Below are 22,927 nucleotides of genomic sequence, written 5' to 3'. Positions count from 1 at the left end.
CCATCTATGGAAATGTCATGTGGGCCCATAGGCTTTGGTAGGGAACACCACAGAAAAATGTTAGGCTTACAAAGTAAACCACAGAGTAACCAGGGAGACTATGGCACACAGAACACATTTTACCTACAGTGAGCTACTGAAGTTGGCCTGATAGTGGGGCAGCAGGGATCCTGGATTTCCTTGGGAACCGCAAAAGGTTCTACTGAGAAACGGTTCCACTAATCAGCTGGCTACCAAAAGGTCAACCAACTTCCAGGACAGTGACACTGACAGCGGGGCGAAGACTGTGACATTCAACCTGGCCCACAGAGTGATCCACAAAACATACATGCTCACAGTTTCTACAACAGGCACCTCTTCAATTCTAAAAGTAGAGTCTCGTCAACACAGGCAAGAGCCTATGGAGGGCTCAGCAGTTAACTCCCCATCACCAAAGGCACAGGCTTTTAGACATTCTTTTCCCAGGTCTTCACTTACACAGTTTGAAAATGTCTCTGACCTACAGGGGACTCATCTAGGCATCAGCAGCCGACGTGCCTCGGACGGAACCCTTCTTACGCATCTAAATGTAAAATAAAATCATGAGCTGCTAAAATGATTCTATGTAGGGGTTAGTAAGCAAGTGGAGAAAAAAGATCTAGCAATGATTACATAGAGACTGTCTACTTCTCATGGATCCCCAGAAGAGATGTGGTTCTGAGGCTTTCAACGGGTCCTGGCTTCAACAAACTTGTGTGGGGTTTTCCTTAAACAGCCTGGAAAGTTAACTAAGCATCTAAACCAAGGTCTCCAGTCTGGCAGCAAATTATCAGGGATACAATTGCAAGGAAATTGTCAATATGCTTTGAGAAAACGCTTCAGGGGAGGGAGGCGTAGTCCGTCTCCGACCAGACAGGAAGCTGTGAAGGTGCTGCTGCCGTTTCTCAGTGCTTCCAGGTTTAGTGAAAGGAGCAAGGGTCAAAGGAAGAGACACACAGAGGAACAGCACACAGCAAAAGGAACCAGCAGAAGAGCAGGCATGTCTAACAGCTACAGACAAAAACAAAAAACAAACAAACAAAAAGACCAAAAATACTTCAAAGGAGAAAACCAGAAATAGACAGAAAACAAACGATCCCTTCCCCCAATCCTCCCCAGGGTCTGGCCAGTTCTCTTCCACCACCTGGATGTGCATGTCTTTTCTATGCCCAATGTAAGGTGCCAGGCATTCTCAAGTCTAAAAGAGATTTGATAAAAAGAAAGCCAATTCTTAAAGTATCTGCGAATTAAGAACATTACAGTGTATGAGAGTCCTTGACTAGGCATGAGAAGAAATTCCTGCAGAACTGCAGTCTTCTTCACGGGGAAGGAGCTGCTTTCCTGGTGCTCCCAGCCACAGGCCCCATGCTGCATGATTCTGAGGATTGGCACAACCCAACCGATGGAACTACGAGCAGTACTACAGTACTCTGTGACCTCACAAGGAGAAGCTAGTATGAGGAACTAGTATGAGGATGGTCAGCATGAACGCTGAGACCTGCCTAAAACACTTCCCAAGTATTCACAGATCAAACGGCCATCTACACCCTGAACCCAGGACAGAGTGCAGCAAGTTCACGGGGACCTCGTTCACTCTGAGCCCCGAGCTGCTATAGTGCTACTTCCAAACAGCTGGCAGAGCAGCTGCTGATCATCCAGCCTACACCACAGGTGGGAGCAAGGGTTGGCATCTCCAGGCTAAGGGCTCTCATGGTGTGGACAGGGATCTGCAGGATGAGAACCTTGAAAGAACCAAGAGTGGGGAGCAGCAGACCTCAGCCACATTCTGCCCAAGGGGTCGGGATGCGGGGGCCCGAGTTCACCATCTGTCACCAGTGATCAGTCTTCCACAACTGACCATTTAGCTCAAAATGCATAGCCAGGGCAAGGGGGTCTTTGCTGAGGATGATTTTCTGGGCTTCTCCAGATTCTGGGAAACACTGGCTGGAAGCAGCTGTGCTACAGCTTGAGCAGCTGCTCCGGAGCTGATGGTAGGAGGGGTGAGTGTTTACTAGGAGGGAGGGTATGGCAAGGGAAGGGTCCATGCTGGGAGGGGTGGTGCCAGGGCTGCTTTTGGAGGAGCACCTAACTATTGAGAAGAAGTGAGCACAGGGAGTGAGAGGTGCAAAGGCCGGAGCAGCATGACCAGTGCTTGCCTGCTTAAATACCCAGGGCCAGCCTCAGAACAAAGGGGAGAGGGAGACCCTGCCAGTCCTGCGATTCCATCATCCCATCACCCTACTCCAAAGACCCAGAACTCAGAGCTTCAGTGAGAGAAAAACCTACCCCCTCATAATATTGTCTCTACGGGAAAGTACATTCCAAATTCAGTCAACCTAAAATAATCTGAAGCAAAACCCATTTATAAGGTGATGTCTGTCTATAGTTTACTTTAAATATAAGATAGGCTAAAACATTCTATTGCCCTATTAAGAACATACAGCATACTCCTTTCTGAAGATTGGTATAAGGTAATGAGAAGCAGGCCTGCCCTGATCACCCCAAGTAACTAGCTGCAGACAATCCTTCACTGTGCTACAGCAGAGACAGTACCCCTTCCCTGTCAAAGAGCCTGACTTCCTGCCACTCCCCATGACTACATGGGGCTCTAGCCTCACACAGGGCATCAGATACCACACCTGCAGGGCTTGCAGAGCCAGGACCTCTGCTGGGACTCAGGGTGACTATATGGAAGCCCTGAGGGTCCTGGATATGCCTTGGATTTACTTTCCACTTTGGGAATGAACTACCAACTGCAGAAAAGCATGGTTCAGGGAAAAATCAAAACCAAATCCTTGTGGGAGGCCTTGGAAGAGTGTAGACACCCACTGGCTATGGGCAGGAGCTAGGGCAAGTTTAGCCATGGAACTATCCCCTGACCCCTTGCCAAGGACCACTGGAATCTGCCTAGAGCTTTCCAAGGAAGAAGAGCTCACTGCTAGTTGGGAGAGGGGAGATGGCATCACTGGACTCAGAGGACTCATCAGCCTCACCTTGGCTATAGAGGGAACTGAGCTGACTGCTGAGCAGGCTGAGCCAAAGGCATGCTGATCAAAAGAACAAGACAGGTACTGTCGCAGAGATGCCCGAGACCCAGTACAAAGCACCGGGATATTATTTACAAGGAACACATTCTAGGTTAAGAAAGCTCTAGTCCACCTTCAGGAGGCTGAAGGGCATTAGTGTTCAAAATGTTCCATTTTGATGAAAATACACATGGTAAGTTAGAAATGGCTTCCAGCAGCACTCTCCCCAACTCCAAGTCTGTACTTGCTAAGCAAGTAATGTTTAGAGAAGGAAAACAGAACTGCTACAGCAAGTCTTACTGTTTCTAGTTCTTTCTGAGTCTCATCTTCCATTCTCCTAATGTCTTCCATCGTCAGGTCAATCCACTTGTCAATCCAACAAAAGAGCTGGCGATGTAAGTTTGTAAATATCCGTTTTTCTTGCTTTTCAAACAAAGTGGCAAAAACATACAATTAGTGATACATTAACTTTACATGTCCCAAGCAGCACATAAAATGAACTTGAACTTAGTTTGAAAAGACCACTTTATACAATAGCAGAAACTAGGCCAAGTGTGGTGGCACATGCCTTTAATCCCAGCACTCAGGCAGATCTCAAGAGTTCAAGGCCAGCTAGGTCTACATAAGGAGTTCCAGAACAGCCAGGGCTATGTAGAGACTTTGTGAATTCTTTATATTAATTCTACCCTATCATAATTTTATACAGGAGGAAAATAAATTCCCTGTGAAGGGGCGGCTCAGCAGGCTATGGTGCTCGCCTCCAAGCCTGATGACTTCAGTTCAATACCTGGATTCAAATGGTGGAAGGAGAGAACCAACTCCCACAAACTGTCCTCTGACCTCCACACCCATGCAGCTGATACACAACCATACACAACAAACAAACAAACATACATAATTCAAAACTTATTTTCAAAGGTCCCTGAGAAATGGGAAAGAATCTCCACTGGCAAAAGGATGACCGGTCTGGTGGAAGCCGAGAGCGCGCGGCATGCATAATTGAATTCCATATGCTCCTGCTGGGCCCCATATACTGACACCTGTTCTCAATGCCCAGGATCGAAGGTCAACTCGGTTCTTCTACGGTAAGACTAGACTCAGTCTTCACTGTGTATCATAGGGCACCCTGCACTGAAGGAAAGCCCCAGTGCTCAGAGACACAATGATGAAAGCACTAGGTAGTCTGCATTAATTCTTTTGTGCTCTACATTACTGCCCATGTGTATGCACAGACACAAACATATATATGAAAACCACGTATAGAAATACTGGCTTTAAATACCCAGATATTTAAGTTGTATTCAACTTTCCCAAAAAGAGAGCAAAGTACATACAACAACTGACACTTTGGGAACAATTCTCCACTTTTCCCCCATGAACAGAAAACTGCATGTTTACACATGCAACTAACTTCTCTTTATCGAAACTGGACTGTCGATCTATTTACTACAATGTCAAGGGGAGAAGGCCAGCACCTACAGAGTGTGTTCAAGGGCTGGCTGTGAATAGGCTAAGAACCACAGTGAGAACCCATAACAGGGACGTCTCTTATTCCCTAGGACTTCTTCTGTGTATGCATGCATGTCTGTGCACCTCATGCTTGCAGTTCCTGTAGAGGCTATGAAGTGGTGTGGATCCCCTGTAATGAGTGTTACAGATGGCTGTGAGCCATCATGTGGGTGCTGGGAATCAAACCCAGGTCCTCTGGAAAAGCAGCCAATGCTCTTCACCACTGAGATGTCTCTCCAGCCCCTAAAGACATCTTTATAATGATGATGATGGGGCGGGAGGGATCCTATAGGAAGAGTAAACATAGGGTATTCCCACATCTTCCTGTGTACTTATTTATTTTTTGGTTTTTCGAGACAGGGTTTCTCTGTTGTTTTGGTGCCTGTCCTGGATCTTGCTCTGTAGACCAGGCTGGCCTTGAACTCACAGAGATCGGCCTGCCTCTGCCTCCCGAGTGCTGGGATTAATTAAAGGCGTGTACCATCACTGCCTGGCCTTCCTGTGCATTTATAACCTGGTATTTTGTTGTTCTGTGTGGTGTTGGGCAACACTATGCATAAATGTGTTTACACCACTCTGACACCCCTTCTCTATCTAACTGCTCATGCTATCTCCATTTTTTTAAAAAGGAACTGGGATAGGGATCCTCAGATCATGTCACCATTTCAGGGTCTATCTACTCCTGGCAAGACCTCTACAGAAGACACTCCAGACAAGACTGCCAGAGAAGTGGCCAGGAAACCAGGTGTCTTCATGGACAGGCTGGTCATGGGAGGGGCTTTGTGCTCGAGTGCAGAAAAACCATCTGTGGAAAGCACACTGAACACATAAAGCACTGCATTTCTCCTAACGAAGTCCCCTAAGGGCTGGAGAGGTGGCTCAGTGAGGTAAGACCTGGTAGCTCCTCCAAAGGACCCAGGTTTAGTTTCCAACACCCACACGATGGCTCTCAACTGTTTGCAACTACAGTTCCAGGGTATCTGATGCCCTCTCCTGGCTGCCAAAGGCACCGCATGCATGTGATGCACAGATATACACGCAGACAAAACATCCATACACAAAAGGTAAAACCTTAAAAAAGAAAACAAAGAAAAAAGAAAGAAAAAGGTCTCTTAAAATCTCGTCGTTATTTAGATTTGGTGTTTGCAGGGAATCAGACAGACACATGGGGACAGTAACTTTCATATCATAGAGGGGAAAACGCTGGTCACAGAGACCATTTTCCAACAGCCACTTCTGTGAGCAGATTTACCTTCTGGATGAAGTTCTCGACTTTGCTCTGCAGCCCCCACCACTTGAACTTGATGGTCACCAGCTTATAGGCACACATCTTAGGACAGTCAGGGGTGTTCGCCAGCTCCTTCTAGACGAGAAAATTAGAACAACTGTGAGCTCGGTATTTAGGTTTTGATCGACTGACTGCTATATAACAACATCACAGACACACAAGGAAAATCAGTCTCATGTTTGGAATCATTTGAACAGAAGAGTAGTATTCCTCTCCTGCCACACACCAAGTCACTTCCCAGCTGTGAGGTCTCATAGAGGAGTTCGTTAGCTGGTGTGTCACTGTAGATTTTTTGGTTTTGGTTTTTCTGTGTGGCACTGGCTGTACTGGAACTCACTCTGTAGACCAGGTTGGCCTTGAACTCAGAGATATGCCTGACTCTGCTTCCTGAGTATGTGCTGGGATTAACAGTATATGACACCACCACCCGGATTTCCTACGTATGAAGTTCTTACCAAGAGCGAGCCTTAAACAAGGTCAAGTTCTCCTAACTCCCACCACAGAGTTTCACCATTTTCTGTATTTTCAAATATTTCCAAGTGGAGCAGAAGAGTTCATGAGAGCAGAAGGCCACAGCCAGCAATGCAAACGCTGTGCACGCAGCTTCAAACTGCACAGAGATCCACACACTAGTATTCGAGGGATGTAGATGGAAAATCAAGTCTTGCTTGGCTAGATGGGGGACATTGCCAGCAACTGTCCTCTGAGCCATGTAACTGCCACCTTGGGGACTTCAGGTGTACCCCTCTTGCAAAAGAATTACCCCCTGGCTGGGCTTGACTGTACATACATACATACACACACACACACACACACACACACACACACACACACACACACACACACGGAGGGTTGGGGTGATGAGACATTCACCTGAGTATCTAGCTACTAGATACCACCTATTGTATGCAACTCTGCTTTAACGACACACGGCCTTGGGTGTGTGTGTGTGTGTGTGTGTGTGTGTGTGTGTGTGTGTGTGTGTATACACCGGGTACCTCACTCTGAAAGCTAGCTTCAGCAATTATTAAGTGGAGACCATCACACTGTGTTAGGTGCTGTCGGGGGCACACAAAACTGACTCAGAGAATGTATGTGTATTTTCTTTTTAATTTTTTTTTTTTGGTTTTTCGAGCTTTTTAATTTTTTTTTAAAAAGACTTATTTTATGTATATGGTGCTCTATCTGCATGTTCGCCTGCACACCAGATGAGGGCATCATATCCCATTATAGATGGCTGTGAGCCACCATGTGGTTGTTGGGAATTGAACTCAGGACCTCTGGAAGAGCAGTCAATGCTCTTAATGGCTAAGCCATCTCTCCCAGCTCTCACATACGTCTATTTTCAATAATAAAACAATGCTGTTGCCCTTGGTGGGAACTGTTCATCCATCAAAAACTCTATAGCACACACAGATCTTCTTAGACATGGGGGTCACAAGTTATGTCAAGTCAGGTCTGGCCACCGTCTTCAATAAGCCAATAAAAAGCATCGATTTAATTGTGGGAAGCAGAAAGAGGAGGGCTACTCAATGTGGCCACCTGGGGACGAGGGACAAAGATATGCAGCAGAGCCCTCAAGTGCATCTTTGGGTCCTAGAGTGAAACTGAAGTTTAAACAGAGAGCCAAGGCTATGCACATGAGCCCTGTCAAGGTGCAGTCCTCCCGCCATGACCTGTGGTCCTCTCCAGTCTCATCTTGGAAGGTGGTGACAACTCTTAGAACTGCGTGGAATCTCTTTCTGGGAGACAAGTTCCCCCTCTGACAGGCACTTTTTCCTTCTCCTAGCATGAGATTCCTGGGGAAATCCCCACGGCTGAGTCCACTGTTTCAATAATCTCAAGTGACTGAGACAGATACAAGCGTCTCTCTAGAACATCTTCATTTTTACCAGGCCAGTTAAACTGACACGGGCCTCCCTCCCCGTGACTGCAAGCCTGGCTCTAAGCTGGACACCTGGTGTGGATGAGGTCAGCCAGCTTCTACTGGACACCCTGTCTCTGATGTTCTACAGAAAGGACGGTAAGGCGAGCCTTCCATGGACCATCTCTTCAATAAGAAATGAACCCCTGCTGGGGCCGCTGATCCAGTGAGTGCTGCTGAGTGAGAGAGGATGGCTCAAGGGTCGGGCAGGTCTAGCTGGCACCAGGTCAATCCAGCTGTGCAGAACCCTTACCTTCCCTGGCCTCACTCCTCTAGACTATCAGATCACTCCATGTTCCACTGAGGTGAACCAGGGCTGAGCAAGCTTAGCTCCAAGGCTGCAGATGGTGAACCAAGCACGCCCTTTACATCCAATGGCTTGTGAAGCTCCCTATACCTACACATGGCCCTGTCCACACACCCAGGCTAAAGTTTTTCTATAGCTCAACCCCCAAACCCCTGAACACTGATAGCCCTAAGCTTGGACAAGTTCTGGTAACCCCAAGCTACAAACAGCTTCACTGGAACTTAAGCTGCACACTTTATTCTCCACAAAATCTCACCCCATTAGAACAACAGCCCTTCAGAATTCTCCCACAATTTATAACAGCAAGGGGGAAACCCAGTTCTAATCAGAAGAGTGAGCTAAATGCAACCCAGGCGCCCCCCACAGGCCGGATCCAGGCACACAGCACACACTGACTCCATAATCAACCAGGCTGTTTCCCACATGCTTCCTAGGGATGCTGGCAAGCTACTTAGAGCCAATTAACACAGCAATTTATAGAGCCTGCACTGGGCCATAAAAATTATTTAAAAAAAAAATAAATGGAACAAAAAAAAAAATCCTAGTTCTTGAAGCTATCTTCCCATACCTCAGATGTGTATTTATTTTCAATCTTCTCATTTTCCATCCAACTTACAAGCAGTTATTAAAAACAAAATAAAAAAGGCCACCCATGAGGGAAGAATATGCAAACCCACTCAAATCTGTTCCAGTAGACAAAGGCCTGCTGCCTCGACTTCCTGCCTCAGTCTTCTCTGTAGACATCGGCCTCTCACTAAGTAACCAAGAACACATGAGCTAGACGTTTTCCCTCAGCAATTAACATATTGATGGTATTTAAGTGCCATTCCTGTTTAAAAGTGACTGATAGGGAGTTATCCTTTAATCCAGGCTTTAAGCTAGTGATTGAGAACAGGGCTTTACAGGTGGTGGTGGTGCACACCTTTAATCTCAACATTTGGGAGGCAGAGGCAGGGGGATCTGAGTTTGAGGCCAGCCTGGTCTACAGAGAGAGTTCCAGGACAGCCAGGGCTACACAGAGAAACCCTGTCTTGAAAAAACAAAGGAATAGGACTTTAAACATCTCCACACCACTGTTCTGGGGAACAGTCTGACATGGTGGGATGAAAAGCTATTAACATCTTACCATTTCCCTGTTATCAGAGAAACAAATACAAATGTGCTAACTTACTCAGAACAGACCCACTCAGTAGTCAAGACCCTCCACAGCACAGTACACATTTTAGGTCTCCTAACAACAGCTACTGTGTGCACAGCCACTAAGGACTGACACTGCCTCTTGCACTATAGCTGTGGGGAGACACCTTTCAAAGATCAACTACTATGGGAGAAAGGAAAAACCAGTGGCAACATGCATATGGGCAGCGACAGACACCTGTAGACGAACCAGGGCACACACCAAATAGTTAAATGAATGGCAGAAATGCAGCTTGTAATAACCAAGTCTTATTTCCTTTTAGGTACAACACTATTTTCAAAACTCACATGATTTTATCACTGGGAAAGTGGTAACCTCATTATTTAACAACAAAACCTGAGTCTTAAAATACTGTGGCTCTCAGTCACATATTTTAAGACAAAGGCTTCCTTTGCCTTAACTTTTATGGGCACTATTTCAAACTGTCCTCTTTTCTCTGCCTATGACAATCTAAATGTTTTGGGGCTCCCCCACACCCTTTTGATGTTTAATATATCAAACTGAAACAGATTGAGGTGAAAGTTCAGTTGGGGCATAAACTTTTTGAGATTTTACTTACTTATTTGTAAGTAAGTACGAGTGTCTACACTACCCAAAGAGGAAGGCACTGGATCCCCTGGGACTGGAGTTTCACATAGTTGTGAGACTCCACGTTGGTGCTGGGAATTAAACCTGTGTCCTCGGGAAGAGCCGCCAGTGCTCTTAACTGCTGAGCTGTCTCTCCAGGCCTTCAGTCAGGGCCTTTAATAGATAATGTGGGTCCAGCCCATGTTTAATTGTCCCTAAGAGTAAACAATGCAAAGTAAAGCACAAGCATTCGTGGGGCTACCAGAGCCGTCCTGTAAAGAGATTTGTAACCGGGGATGGCTTAGCAGGTAAAGGTGCCCGCTGCCAAGTCTGACTACCTGAGTTCCACTTCAACCTCTCGGTGCCAAGTGACAGGAGAGAATCAACTCCTGCAAGTTTTCCTTTGCCCCTGATGCATGCTGTGGCAGGGAAATACATGTGCATTCAAGTGCCTGCTCATGTACACACCCGCACACAAGTAAATATAACAAAAAATTTTCAAATTTTTATTTTACGTGCATGAGTGTTGTGTCTGCATGTATGTATAGGTACCACATGTATACCTGGTGCTTGCAGAGGTCAGAAGAAGGCATCAAATCCCCTGGAACTGGGGAATTGGTCATGAGCCAACATGTGGATACTGGGAACTAATCCCAGGTCCTCTGCAAAAACTAATGCTCTTAACTGATAAGCCATCTCTTCAGCCCGATTAAAAAAAAAATTAGGAAACAATTTTCAAAGGTGTGAAAATTCCCACTGTGACAGAAAGAAGCTCTGGCTTGTACAGGTCCCTAGGAGCTCAGCTGCTGTAGGCCACAGCTTCCTGGTTCTTTACAAACAATACGAATGTGTCAGAATTCTTTCCTCTTTATTGCTTCAAAAACAACTGCCTCTCAAAACAAAAGAAGGGTGGGAATCAAGTGAAGGTCTTTCACACATTGCTCCAATCCAGCTCAAACTAAAGATTTTTCATTACCTGCATCAAAGCAGCTAAGGATAACTCTGCTAGTTCACAATACCATTATTCTGTCAGTAAGTGAGTTCTATATAGATTAAAAATTTAAAAGGCAAATTTTTTTAAAAAGAGGAGGAACATTGGTTGGCTAACAAAAGAACAACCAGAAGTTCTGTAAGATGAGAGTCCTGAGTTAACAAAAGAACCCCACATTATGTTTTCCCCCCACATAATTTAAATTTCATCCATAATATAGCATCCACTAGTTAGCTGCAAAATGTTTTTAAAATTGCATTTAAATAGTTTGTATAGTCACAGAATTCCTTACATTTCATGTTACTAACTATAAATGAAGCTTCCCAAGTCAAATCATGTTTTCAATTTAAGAGCACATATTAGGTTACTTGGAGGCATGTGGCCGAGGCCTTCAGGGAAGCAGCAGACACGGCAACCACACATCGTGACTGAATGACTTGCAGCATGTGGAGCTGCGTGGTAAGCCATCAGCCAACATTAGCCTCAAGAACAAATTTCTTGAATCTGTAAGAGAATGAAAAGAGCATCTGAGGCATTCTTCTGACCTGGTCCTCTCAGCCTCACTAGCTTCACAGGCTCGTCCTGTGGGTGAGTGTGGGATGGGGGCACTGCATCTGAGTGGAGTCAACGCTCTGCAGCAGCAGCAGCAGAGCAGTCCTCGGTGCGGTTCACACTCCCCCAGCATTTTAGTTTTTCAGTGGTAGGCAATCAGAATGCTCAGTTTTGGCGGCCGAATTCGTAGTGTTAAGTTTCCAACCGAAATCTCACTAAGAAAGTTAAAAATAAATGTGCTGTGAGGGCTGCCAGTGTGTGCACCAGCAAATGTCAACACAGGATCACAAAACACATGCCAAGCATGTGCACCACAATCTCAGGCAAAACCTCATTCTCCAACATATACCGTCTTCTCTTCTCTAGACAGCTTTTACTCTGTGAGTCTTCTAGACAGGCCTGGGCTGGACGTGGTGTTTGTCTACATGTCAAGACCCTATTTCACTGAATTTCTTTTATGACAGTCAACTGACTGTACTAAGCACCCACTGAGGGCACATCTATGCCAGGCACTGCCACACACTTTGGTAGTTTCACACAAGACAGGAGGTGGAGCAAGGAGACCACTCTGACCGGAGGCTCCAACTGTACCATAGGGGCACCCACATGCCTCTGGTGGGGTGGGCGCTCCTGGTGGGAGACTCTTAACTTCAAAAAAGTCCCAAAGGGTGAACTACTCATAGGTAATTTCATAAAAATAGGGAAAACAAACTCAAACAGGAAGGCCCTTGCTCGTGAAGGGATCAACAGAGTCCATGCTCCCTTATAATCATGTGACACAGTCCATACCCTTCATCAGGATGGAAGTTAGTTACCATGTGCAAGTATGGCTGCAGTTCCCACCCCACTGGACTCAGGAAGAGCCTGGCCTGAGGCCTGCTCTGCCGAGTTACTCCCACACCAGGCAGCATACGTTCCAGAGGCCTGAGTCCTGCAGGTCTGCCTAGAGGCAGAGGCATTCTGCAGTCAAACCAAGTCAACGGCCAGCAAGCAGATCAGGGCACCCAGACTTTTGAAAACATGGGCCTGCTCATTTGGGAGAAGTTCTACCTGTATAGTACAAACTAAGCGCTAAATTCATTTTTTAAAAACTTCAAGCTAAAAGTGAAGTCACCAAACTGTGTAATCTCTGAAAACCTGTCATGTCTGTAGACTGCTTTATTGCACAGAATCCAAAATGTGGGCTAACCAGAAACCAGTTTGAGTTCTGCACGTTCCAGTTACAGGGTTTCAAACAGGAGACCTCAGGGAGGAAGCGTGCTTTTAGCTGCTCTGGGCCTCAGGCATGTCAAGGTCAGGATCTGAGAGTACAGCAGGTAGTATCTTCCTTTAGGAGAGCCATGAAAAGGACCTGATCTGAGCCACAGGAGGAAGCTCTAGGTCCCTTTCCCACTAGTCTCCACCTGGAAGGAGACTTTCATAGCTGGTTCTCTCATCCCTCACTTCCACTGTTCCTACATTTCATCTAACAGCCAAGGCTGGTGTCACATTTCACACACGTGGGGTAGAAAGAGAAAGCAATCATGAGGATAGGGAGGAGACAAACTGGCGTTTCTACCTACAACTGGCAGCACCTCCTCTATCCTGAGGACTCGGAATGGCCATGAGGGCTATTCTAGAGTGTGACTGAGTCTGAAAGGCCAAGTTCCAACTGCCAGCACTCTGAGGAAGAAAACACTTGCACACATCAAACCACCGTCATTTCTGGGCCAACTCCTTTACCTGACCCGATTACCACACGCTCCGATGACGGAGCACTGCAAAGCCAGGTGCTTTGGCACAGCCTCCGAGCTATTAATGATCATCCATTTGTAGATACAGAAGCTTTACTCTTCAAGAGTGTCTGGCTTAAATGAACAAAGAGATGAGGACTTTCAATGGGTTAGAATGACACCATAATCTTCAATCTGACACTCCCTGGACCACAAGCAGAGGACACACATGTAAAATACTACTGGTAGCCTTAAGAGAGGCGGCTGTGGTAATGCCACAGACACACCCTCGCCCCCCATAGAAACCAAAACCTACACATACATAAGCATGCGTGTGCATGCACACTGTGCCACAGAGAAATAAGATGTTCGTCAGCAGTTCTGCCTTGAAGCAAAATTCTTAATCAGGTTATAAATTGCTCTATTAGCATGCACAAAGTCACTTCATGTTGAACTCTAAGTAACAGTATAATTCACGTGCTCAGATCTTTTAATTTCCTTCTTCAGAGGGAAAACGAGCACACAAGTAAGGCTTGTGTCTCTAGGGCTGTGGTGTATTCCTGGTTTTGTGTGTTTGTTTGTTTAAGTAAAAATATGTATCATACCATAAGGGAAAAAATAAAAGCCTGTGCTCATGACAAGCTTGGGAAATGAGAATGTCTTTTGAGCAGCAACACCACCGGCTGGGGGAAGACCCTCTGATGGCTGACCCACACCAAACACTCATTAAACACTGTAGGACTGGTGACCCAGGACAAATGAATCCTAGCTACTAGTGTGCAGGGCTGCTTGGTACTAGAGGAGAACTCTGTGGTGTAAACAGTGCGACTTACCTACACCCACACACACCCGAGAGGGGAGGCTCAATAACTTGACCTTCTGACACGACTTCCTGTGCCCATCACTTACTCATGTCATTTAATCCTCCCAACAACTTTTGAGGTTGGTGCTAACAATCATCTCATTTTAGAGGTGTAGAAACTTGAGGCTCAAGGCTTACGCCATCTAAATCCTAACCCATGTACCTCACAGAATTTGAATGGTTCTCCTTTTGTACCTCTATCAATGGAGATGCCCTGACCTCTGTGCAGAACTGTCTAAGCAGAGTTCGACTGTTACAATGCAACACAACAACGAGGCAGGTTCACTGGGCTGAAGAAGGATCTGCCCATCACACCTTACACCTGTCAACAGCCCTGGACCCAGGCCTGTGACCCGGCAGGCACGGCACTCTCTCCTACAACTCTTCTCTGGGTTTCTCTGGCCACATTTCTCACTTATAAACAAAGCACCTGTGTCTGCCCCACAGTAAAGTTTGGACAGTTAAATGTGACCTTTTATAGTCCCCAGGACCACAAGGAACCCTCCCCACTCAGGTGAAAAGCAGTAAAGACAACAGGAAGTATCCCTGCATCAAGTAAAGGAAGCGTCAAGGCAATCCCTGGGGTGTAACTCAGTGACAGAGCACCTGCCTAACGTGTCAGGTCCTGGGTCTGACACTGAGCAACTAAAGACTCACAAGCACACAAACAAACCAACAGACCCTGAGGTTTTCACTTAGCCTTGGACACATTTTGGAATGTGGATCGGTAAGCAACAGCCTGCTGCTGAAGCAGCAGGTGGATGATGCAAGGAGGTTTCATTCGGAGAGGCTACCTCTCAGCCTGCACGGTATAGCACAGAGGCCACAGCAGCATGACAAGAGTCATGCCCACACACACTTCTGTCCTCAGCCTGCCACCAACACCACCTGACAGAGTAAGGACACATACCTGCTGATCAAGTCCATAGGTGTGCATTCCCATGTGTGCTCAGCTGTTGTCACAAATGTGACCTTCATGTCCTTGCACATCAGTTAATGGTGGTTTGGCTTGTTTTCTTCATTACCCCATTATTCCTAGGTCATGGCAGCTCAGTTAGCAGCTGCTGGCTTTTTAAGAATCCCTGCATCTACCACCGTGTGGATAGTGAATAAGTGATCAACAAGAAAGTGGACTGGAGGCGCTTTCTGCACGGGCAATATGATGTCACTGTTGGACTTCTTTGCTAGGCACAGCCCCCACGGCTCACACCTGTCATCTTAACATCGTGAGGCTGAGAAGGGGAACCACTAGGTGTTCAAGGACTGCACGGCTGTGTGGTGACCCCCAGGTAGCATGGGCCCCACCATGAACCCTGTCCCCAAACAAACTTAAGCTACTCCAGAATTTTAAATAAATCACCAACCAGAGCTAAAGGACCATGGGTAAACACACATCACAGCAGCAAAGCAAGAACAAGCAATGTTAGTAACACACATTCTAATTTCCAAAGAAGCAGAAAAGCCAACAAAAGTAAAAACATCAAGTAACTCTGTAGCAGGCTGGAAAACCTCCTAGGAGTTCCTTCCCATGAGGAAAGCTCTGCATTCAAGCAGAACAGGCCCATCAGGCAACAGGTGTGTAAAAATCTACATCCAAACACTGGTAACTGGGTGAGAGAACTCAGTATTTTGTCATAAGCCTTCTGTTTCTTCGTCCTCTGTAAAAGCACTGCGAGCCAGAGTCAGCCCCAGAGAGAGCAGTGCCACCTCAGCAGGGAGAGCCACCAGCCCGACCTAGGGGTGTCTCGAGGATATAGCTACAAACCTGGAAAACCCTTAGAGTAGATTCAGACAATGCTCGTGCTACATTTACCGCTTCCTGAGTATTAATCTCTAGTCATGGTAATTAGGCTGGAAGAGTTCTGAACTCTACCCTGGAAGCAAATGTGAAAATAAGACAAATTATGATCCTTTCTTGCCTTTCTAAGATAGGGTCTCACTGTGTAGTCTTGACTGTCCTGGAACTTGACATAGACTAGGCTGGCCTTGAACTCACAAGAGATCTGCCTGCCTCTGCTTGAGTCCTGGGATTAAAGCTGTGAACCACCACACCCTGCAATGACTCATTTTACATAAAACAAGTCAGATCCCTCCTTTAGCTGATGTGCAACAGTTTATAACAGAGTTTTAACAGTAGTTTAACAGGCTGTCCAGTGATCCTCTACAGCCAGCTCTGCACTGTTCCCTGAAGTTGTAACCACCCTGTTAGAGGTTGGCTGCTAAGAAAATCCTGCTCAGGTCAGGTTTGGGTTTTTAATGTGCCTCCTGGTCTGTCAAACTAATCAGAATAACCGGGATTGCTTAAGGGATTCATTTAGTGTAGCACATTATACCACACAACTATGTTGGAACCGCTTTTCCTACTCCATGAATGGAGTGAAGGTGTGCTCTAACTGCATACAAATACTTGCCATGAAGACTGCTCTGGTGTCCTGCTCTCCAGAACCATAACTATCACAAAGGTCAGGAAACCCTGGGTGGAGCGAACCTGTTTAGAGCTGATGCCGACTAGACCCCACTACAAACCTTCATCTAACACAGATTTCCATACTGTCCAGAGTCAGAAGATGTCACAGTCCCCAAAAGCAAACCATTTGCCTCTCACAGCATGGCTCTGTTCTGTTGCTAATGCAGCACACACAGGCCAACTGCAAGTGGTTCTAAGTCCTCACTGCAAATAAAACCCTCTGTGCAATTTTCATTTTTCATTTGAACACTACCGCCTCTTGTAAGACTTGGGACCTGTCAACTGTCATGTTGCCAAGACTCCACTTGTCAGCAAGGTCAGCAGCCAATACCTTCCAGTTAGGTCCCAGGGGGCCTCTCTTGGTCTTGACTGAGTGGAATAATGCAGGGTCTTCATCAGCTTTGTAGTCCTGTAAAGCAAAACAGAGTCGGAGATGAAGAAGAAAACCAGAAGCCATCTTTGAACCTTGCCAGACGGCTTTCTGCAGTGAGAGACCCTGTGCTTTGACACACAGAGGGTGCTGTCCCCACACGGCACCTGCAGCTCGCATCCCATTACTTTTTACACTTTTATCTCAACTATGTAATTAGGACTGTTGAGTGATAGCAGCCCACCAAGACTAGCTGCTGGGCTGTTAAGTGTTTCATGGTTTTAGCCGACAATATGCAGACATGCTGAAGAACTAAAACATGCCCACCTCACTGTCTACAATGCCTGCACGTGGTGACACTGGGCTGCTTTTGCCACTGTGAGCCACTACTGCACTGGAAACAGACCAGATGCCCAGCTTCTAGGCTTCCCTCCTCCTTTTCCAGCTGGATCTGTGTCCTCTAAGTCCCTCACTGTCATGAGAGGCAGGGACGGGTGACTGAGGATCTTCAGTGACAGCAAGCCACAGATGACCCCAAAATCTATGATTCATGCACGTAAGCCGTTTTCCTCAGTGCAGCCTGCCTGACAGATTGTACTTATCCAAAGTTCCTGTCCCTCTCCCCTCCTCCCTCCATCCTCCACTCTCTCAACAGAAGTAAAGTTATTTTTGGAGTATGCACAAATGATGGGAACTTCACTAGCTGTCACGATATAGGCCCAGGGTCAGTCTAAAGCCTGGAGACAGCGCTCCTTCCAGGCCAGCTTCTGAGGCCCCAAGGTGCCTCACAGCACTGGTGAAGGGCACAAACACTGCAGAAAAGTACCCAGACAAGGCCTAGAGGAAACCCTGGCTAGAAACCGCAGTCCCTAGGTTAAGAGCTGTTCAAACAAAGCATGCACAGAGCATGCTCCAAAGTACAATACAAACTTTTCCAAAGCAAAGAAAGCACACTGGCAAGTGGCTATTGGGAAGTGACCAGTTAGTAAATGCTAATAATTCCTAGGGAGGGCTATAAATAAGCCATGTGAAAAAGAAAAAGAGTGAGGATCAGGAAAAAACTAAACTTTTAAGAAGCATGCTTGGGTAAACATGACTGTGGACAGGAAGGCCATCTCAACACGGTCTCAGAAGCTAGAGAAAGGGCTGAAATTATTAAACACTTGAACCTGTCTCAATGATTTGGAATAGTTAATGTGGTATGGCCAGGACATGAGGCCAGTCAGCATTACGCAGGAAGGATGCACAGGGATGAGCTGCCCTGGAGGGGCAGGACAACCAGAACCAGAGTCACTCCATCTGTCTGGGCACAACAGCACTGACTTCAATCTCTGCCAGCCAGGATGAATTTGTAAATTCCAACCCACACCTGCATCATAAAAACTAGCATGCCAGACTCAGGAAAGAAGGAACTGAACAGGTGATCCCAAAACTTGCATTCACAGAAGTAAGCTACCTAAACAAACTCATATCTGTAAGTCTCCAGACCATTCTCTTCTAGCACAGAGGCTCAAAATTAAAGCCCATCTTTCTCCCAAATTAAAAAGCAACATTATATCAAACAACCACTTCCAGCACCATTTCCCTCCATCAAAGTCCCCATGGAACAGCTACCACAGGATGATAAGGGCCAGAACACAGGGCGGGTTCCTAGCATCAGTCTACTTGAAAGAGGCATACAAGACAAGACAAAACAAAACAAAACAGGTACCCAAACCCCAAGAAGTATGTATTAACTACCAAAAGAGAAGAGAGAACATTCAGTCAGAATCAAAACCAAACAAAACCAGTCGAGAACACACCCCTTCCTAAAGACAAGTGGCCTTCATATTTAAAAGTAGAAAAAAATCAGGTAGTGGTGGAGCACACTTTTAATCCCAGCACTCGGGAGGCAGAGGCAGGAGGATCTCTGCAAGTTCGAGGCCAGCCTGGTCTACAGAGCTAGTTCCAGGACAGCCAAAGCTACACAGAGAAACCTTGTCTCACAAAACAAAAACAAAAGTAGAAAGGCAGGCATACCATGTTTATAATATTTCAACAATTAAATTCTAATCATCAGTCTAATCCCCAAAAGGCTGGCCATGATTTGTCAGCCTATTCTCTGAGAAAGAACCCACCCCCACTTTCTCTTATGGACTGGGGTGTGATGTGGCTATGGCCATACCAGCCATGTTTTTCTTTTTACAAAACCTGAACTGTAAGGGAAATGAATAGTAAACACGACATTTCTGCACGTGGTTATAGGTTGTATCATTGTTTTATGTGCCATTAATAATAAAGGTGCAGAAGGCTAATACGTTATCACAGCAGGGAGACAAACCTCGATTCTGGACGTAGTCAACTGTGAAAGCGAAGAGGGGAGCAAGATTTCAGGACTGAGTATGGAGAATTGTGGAGGTGCTGTGAACGTTAAGCCTGCCCACACCCATGGGAAAAGTAAGTACATACACAATAAAGTGTACACAATCACCTCTAAGGTTGAAGGAATAAAACCAATGGCATTAAATAAAGGCAGTCCATACACCAGGGCCAAGCAACTCACGAAGAAGGGAGAACTCGGTTTAAACTCTGACCACATCAATCATTTCCAGGTCTGCCACAAGAGACCAGCAAAGGTGTCAGCTAGAGAAGGGTCAGAATAGAGAGATACCCCGCTCTCTTCTACCCCAGCTTCATGCCAGGCAGACACTTCACACATCTACAGAACCCATTTGCAGTAGATGCAGAAATGAAAGAGACTGAAAACCTTGTGAAAGTGCCACTCAAGATCTGACACTAATTCTGAAGGCACACCTGCGAGCCTTCGTCATCAATGTGAGGGAGCCATGGCTGCTTTTCTAAAACGCATCATCAAGCTTACCATCCACTGAGGAACTGACATGGCTCCCTATACCTGGACTTCAACCACTCTTTAAAAGATTTGTTCATTTTATGTGTATGGGTGTTTTGCTTGTACATATATCTGTGTACCCCACATGCAAACATTGCCCTCAGAGGCTAGAAGGTGGCACTGGATCCCCTGAAACTGGAATTACAGAAGGCTATGAACCACTATGTGGGTGATGGGAACTGAACCCTGGTCTTCTGGAAGAGCAGCCAGTGCTAATCAACTGAGCCATCTCTCCAGTCCCTACTGAACTCTTTGATCTCTGTCTGTCCTGACTCACATGACTGTATCACACAGGGCAGCTATAGGTGTCAGCCATCCAAGGAAGTAAACATTTAAAAGACCAAGAAGCCAGTCCCAACACCAGGGGTGTCCAAGTGGGTCTTCCTGAGGTGGAGACACAGAACGAAACCTTTTCCTCTTTGTTTTCTTCTCTGGAGTGCACAGCAGAAAACATTAAAGACATTACACTGAAAACGTAATATAACCCAATTATCAACACTAGCACCTTAACTCTGACAGGTGAGGACAACGTACCTTGTCAAATCTAGACATTCTGCGTTAGCTAGTTTGAATCTGTAAATGTTTAATCAGTTGAATTAAGTAGTATAATATGAAAAGCCAGGAAGCGGATGTAGTTTTCATAACCTCAATTTTGTATTTCTACAATAAACACTAATTTCTTTTTTGGATAGCATCTTCTTGCTGAGTTTTATTGTTGGGTATCTGATGTGGTCTCTGGATATGAAAACTGGTCGATTTATATCCATATCACAATGAACAAATATATTCCTTCATGTATGACAGTTTCAGCATACAGAATGCAACCTCAGCTACCAATTACAGCTGCAAATGAGCAATAGTGTGGAATGAGACAGCCTGCTGGCTTTGTTAGTATTCTGTCTCCTCTGGGATCCCAGGGGAAAGAGTGGCTCTGATGAAGAGAAGCCCCTGGCTCATGGTTTATTGTGCTTGCCACCAGCTGCAGACTTCTCATCTCATTAGTTCTTTTAGAATACTGTGGGTGAAGACAGCTGCAGTCTACTTGAGTCTTCAGCTCCTGGGTATTCTGAAGGCTGAATCTGCTATGCACTTTCTGTAATCCTTGGGAAAAAAGAGCAAATTCACTAGGCCAAGGAAACACACTTAAAAAAAAAAAAAAAGGTTTTAAAATCAGGTTTAAATGGAGTGAAATCTTATTATACTAAGGTGCATTTGTTTAACATTTTTTGTGATATAATTTTAATTATCCAGACAATGCCTAGAGGCCTGGTCAGGATAAGGGCCTAGTGAAAGCATCATTATCTAGCGAGGTGCACCTTCCAACAGTCCTTGCTCCTCCAGCAATAGTGCCCGAGTGACACAAAAGCACAGGACGTGAGACACACTTGCATTAGTGCTAACCAACACTGTGTCACCGAGACTCTTATTTAAGTAAAAATGAAGGCGAATGGAGTCATGATCCCCTTGGAGAACAAAATAAAGTATGATATGGTAAATAAGTGGATTAGTGTCTCCGCACTGGAGTCACAGAACACAGTCATTAAATTCGTATAAGGAGCTGTTCTGCCCTGAAACAGGAAGGCGGCACTACCTCTCGGGTACACAGCTGTTACTGACTGCCACTCTCAACAGAGACTCAACAGAAACCAGGTTCATTTTGAAGACAAAGAATATTAGTTTTATGAATCTTTTAGCATAGTGGCTGTCCCCCCAAATGTAAGCATAAAACCTTTGCTGAGCCAACCTAAATATGTCCTTGAGCCCAGATTTAACTCATGATTATGAATGGGGAAGGGAGTAGGAGGTGAGTTTCTTGACAGCTTGTGGAAAATCAAGATGAGCCCCAGACACCAGAAACTGCTTAAAAGTGTGCCTGGGTTAGCACAGGCGAGGGTAAGCAGAAACAGGAACAGCTACTCAAAAGCACCAGCCTTAGCAACCTCCCTCCCCACACACACCTGCTCATAAAGACCAGGCCCAGCCCAGCCCACATAACCCGCTGCCCACAGGGAGTTTCACAAAGTAAACATTAGGATCCTGCAGCCCGCTATCAAATGTTCTACTTTAGCATGCGATGATTAATTAGGTGTCTATTCCAACAGCTCAGAGATAATCACTAAGTTTAAAATGCATGGGTACTACTGCTCAACTTAGCAAAGCTTAGGGGGAGGCTACACGAAATGTGAAGACAAGCACCAAGTACTCAGTCTATCAGCACCACTCCATCCTTTTTTAAATATTATGGCCCTTAGAAAAAAGAAAAGAAAAGGTCTCTAATCCCAATGCTGACTGTATGCTGGAGTTGACAAAAATGCAAGCCATACTCCAGGTCGGCATGTTTAAAAAAGTGTTTGCATTGAATGTTACTATAGCAAATAACAGAGAAAGAAATAACATTTACTAACTTGTTTAAGAAACTGATTTCAACAGTTCTTTTCTGTTTTTAATTACATCTCCCCAGTGACTCCTCACCCTTGCAGGTTCCCACAGAGTACCATTAATACAGAATAAGTAAATCTCATTAATTCAGGTCCTACCACCTTGGAATTCATAATCACTGGCATAGGGGCCAGGCTGAAGTTTATCTTTGCATGATCTATGAAAAAAAGATTTGCTACACAAATTAATAGAGTAACAAGATCTCAGGAGGGCTGTTTAAACAGTTCAGAAGTGTTTTAGAGCAATTCAGAAGCCTTCATTTGCATATAATTATTATGCTAATTACAAATCATTCTTATCTATTCATTAAAGCAGAGTCCCAAAGGACCACTAATTGTCAATAACTTGTTGGCCTAGTTTCTGTTACTGAATGTACCTCAGAGGAACAAAAGTGCATTAAAAATATTCTATAATGCAGCCCCTCCATGAATCCTGCTTTCCAATGAATCCTAAAAACTGCATTTACAAACACCTGTATGGAGATCAAAGACATGCAAATCAGAACGTGGCTGAGAAATGTGGACAGACTGTGTCAGTCTTTCTAATTCTACAGAGACCCTCCCAACAGTTCTGGAGCGGCAAGATGACCCCAGATGGACTTCGGGTGTCCATCACAGCCTAGCCACCTATAGCCACTGGGGTGGGTCACCGCTGGCAGTGCTAGGCTCAAGAACCTCCAGGCCAGCGGCTTCTTCCTGCTTTCTAATGCTATCCTTTCCTTGCTGGAGGTCAATGCCGTGTTTACGAGGCCAGACCCCCAAGAAATATCAACGTCAGAATTTCAGCTCTGGGAAACAAGTTTACTAC

At 45.6% G+C, this 22,927-nt stretch overlaps 1 protein-coding gene across 1 annotated transcript in view; it reads right to left on the bottom strand.

Annotated features, from left to right (window-relative positions):
* Positions 1–22,927, bottom strand: part of Pitpnb (phosphatidylinositol transfer protein beta) — a 53,259-nt gene that overhangs the window by 2,397 nt on the left and 27,935 nt on the right. Inside the window, exons 8-10 of the mRNA XM_052754920.1 lie at positions 16,753–16,830; positions 5,806–5,916; positions 3,345–3,467 (exon numbers count right to left, since the gene is read on the bottom strand). Coding sequence (XP_052610880.1) covers positions 3,345–3,467; positions 5,806–5,916; positions 16,753–16,830 — 312 coding nt within the window. The remainder of the gene's footprint in view (positions 1–3,344; positions 3,468–5,805; positions 5,917–16,752; positions 16,831–22,927) is intronic.

Source organism: Peromyscus californicus, unplaced genomic scaffold, assembly GCF_007827085.1.
Source record: "Peromyscus californicus insignis strain IS unplaced genomic scaffold, ASM782708v3 Scaffold_2__1_contigs__length_46816999, whole genome shotgun sequence".
Classification (NCBI taxonomy): Eukaryota; Metazoa; Chordata; class Mammalia; order Rodentia; family Cricetidae; genus Peromyscus; species Peromyscus californicus.
This window is presented reverse-complemented; position numbering and strand designations above follow the sequence as displayed.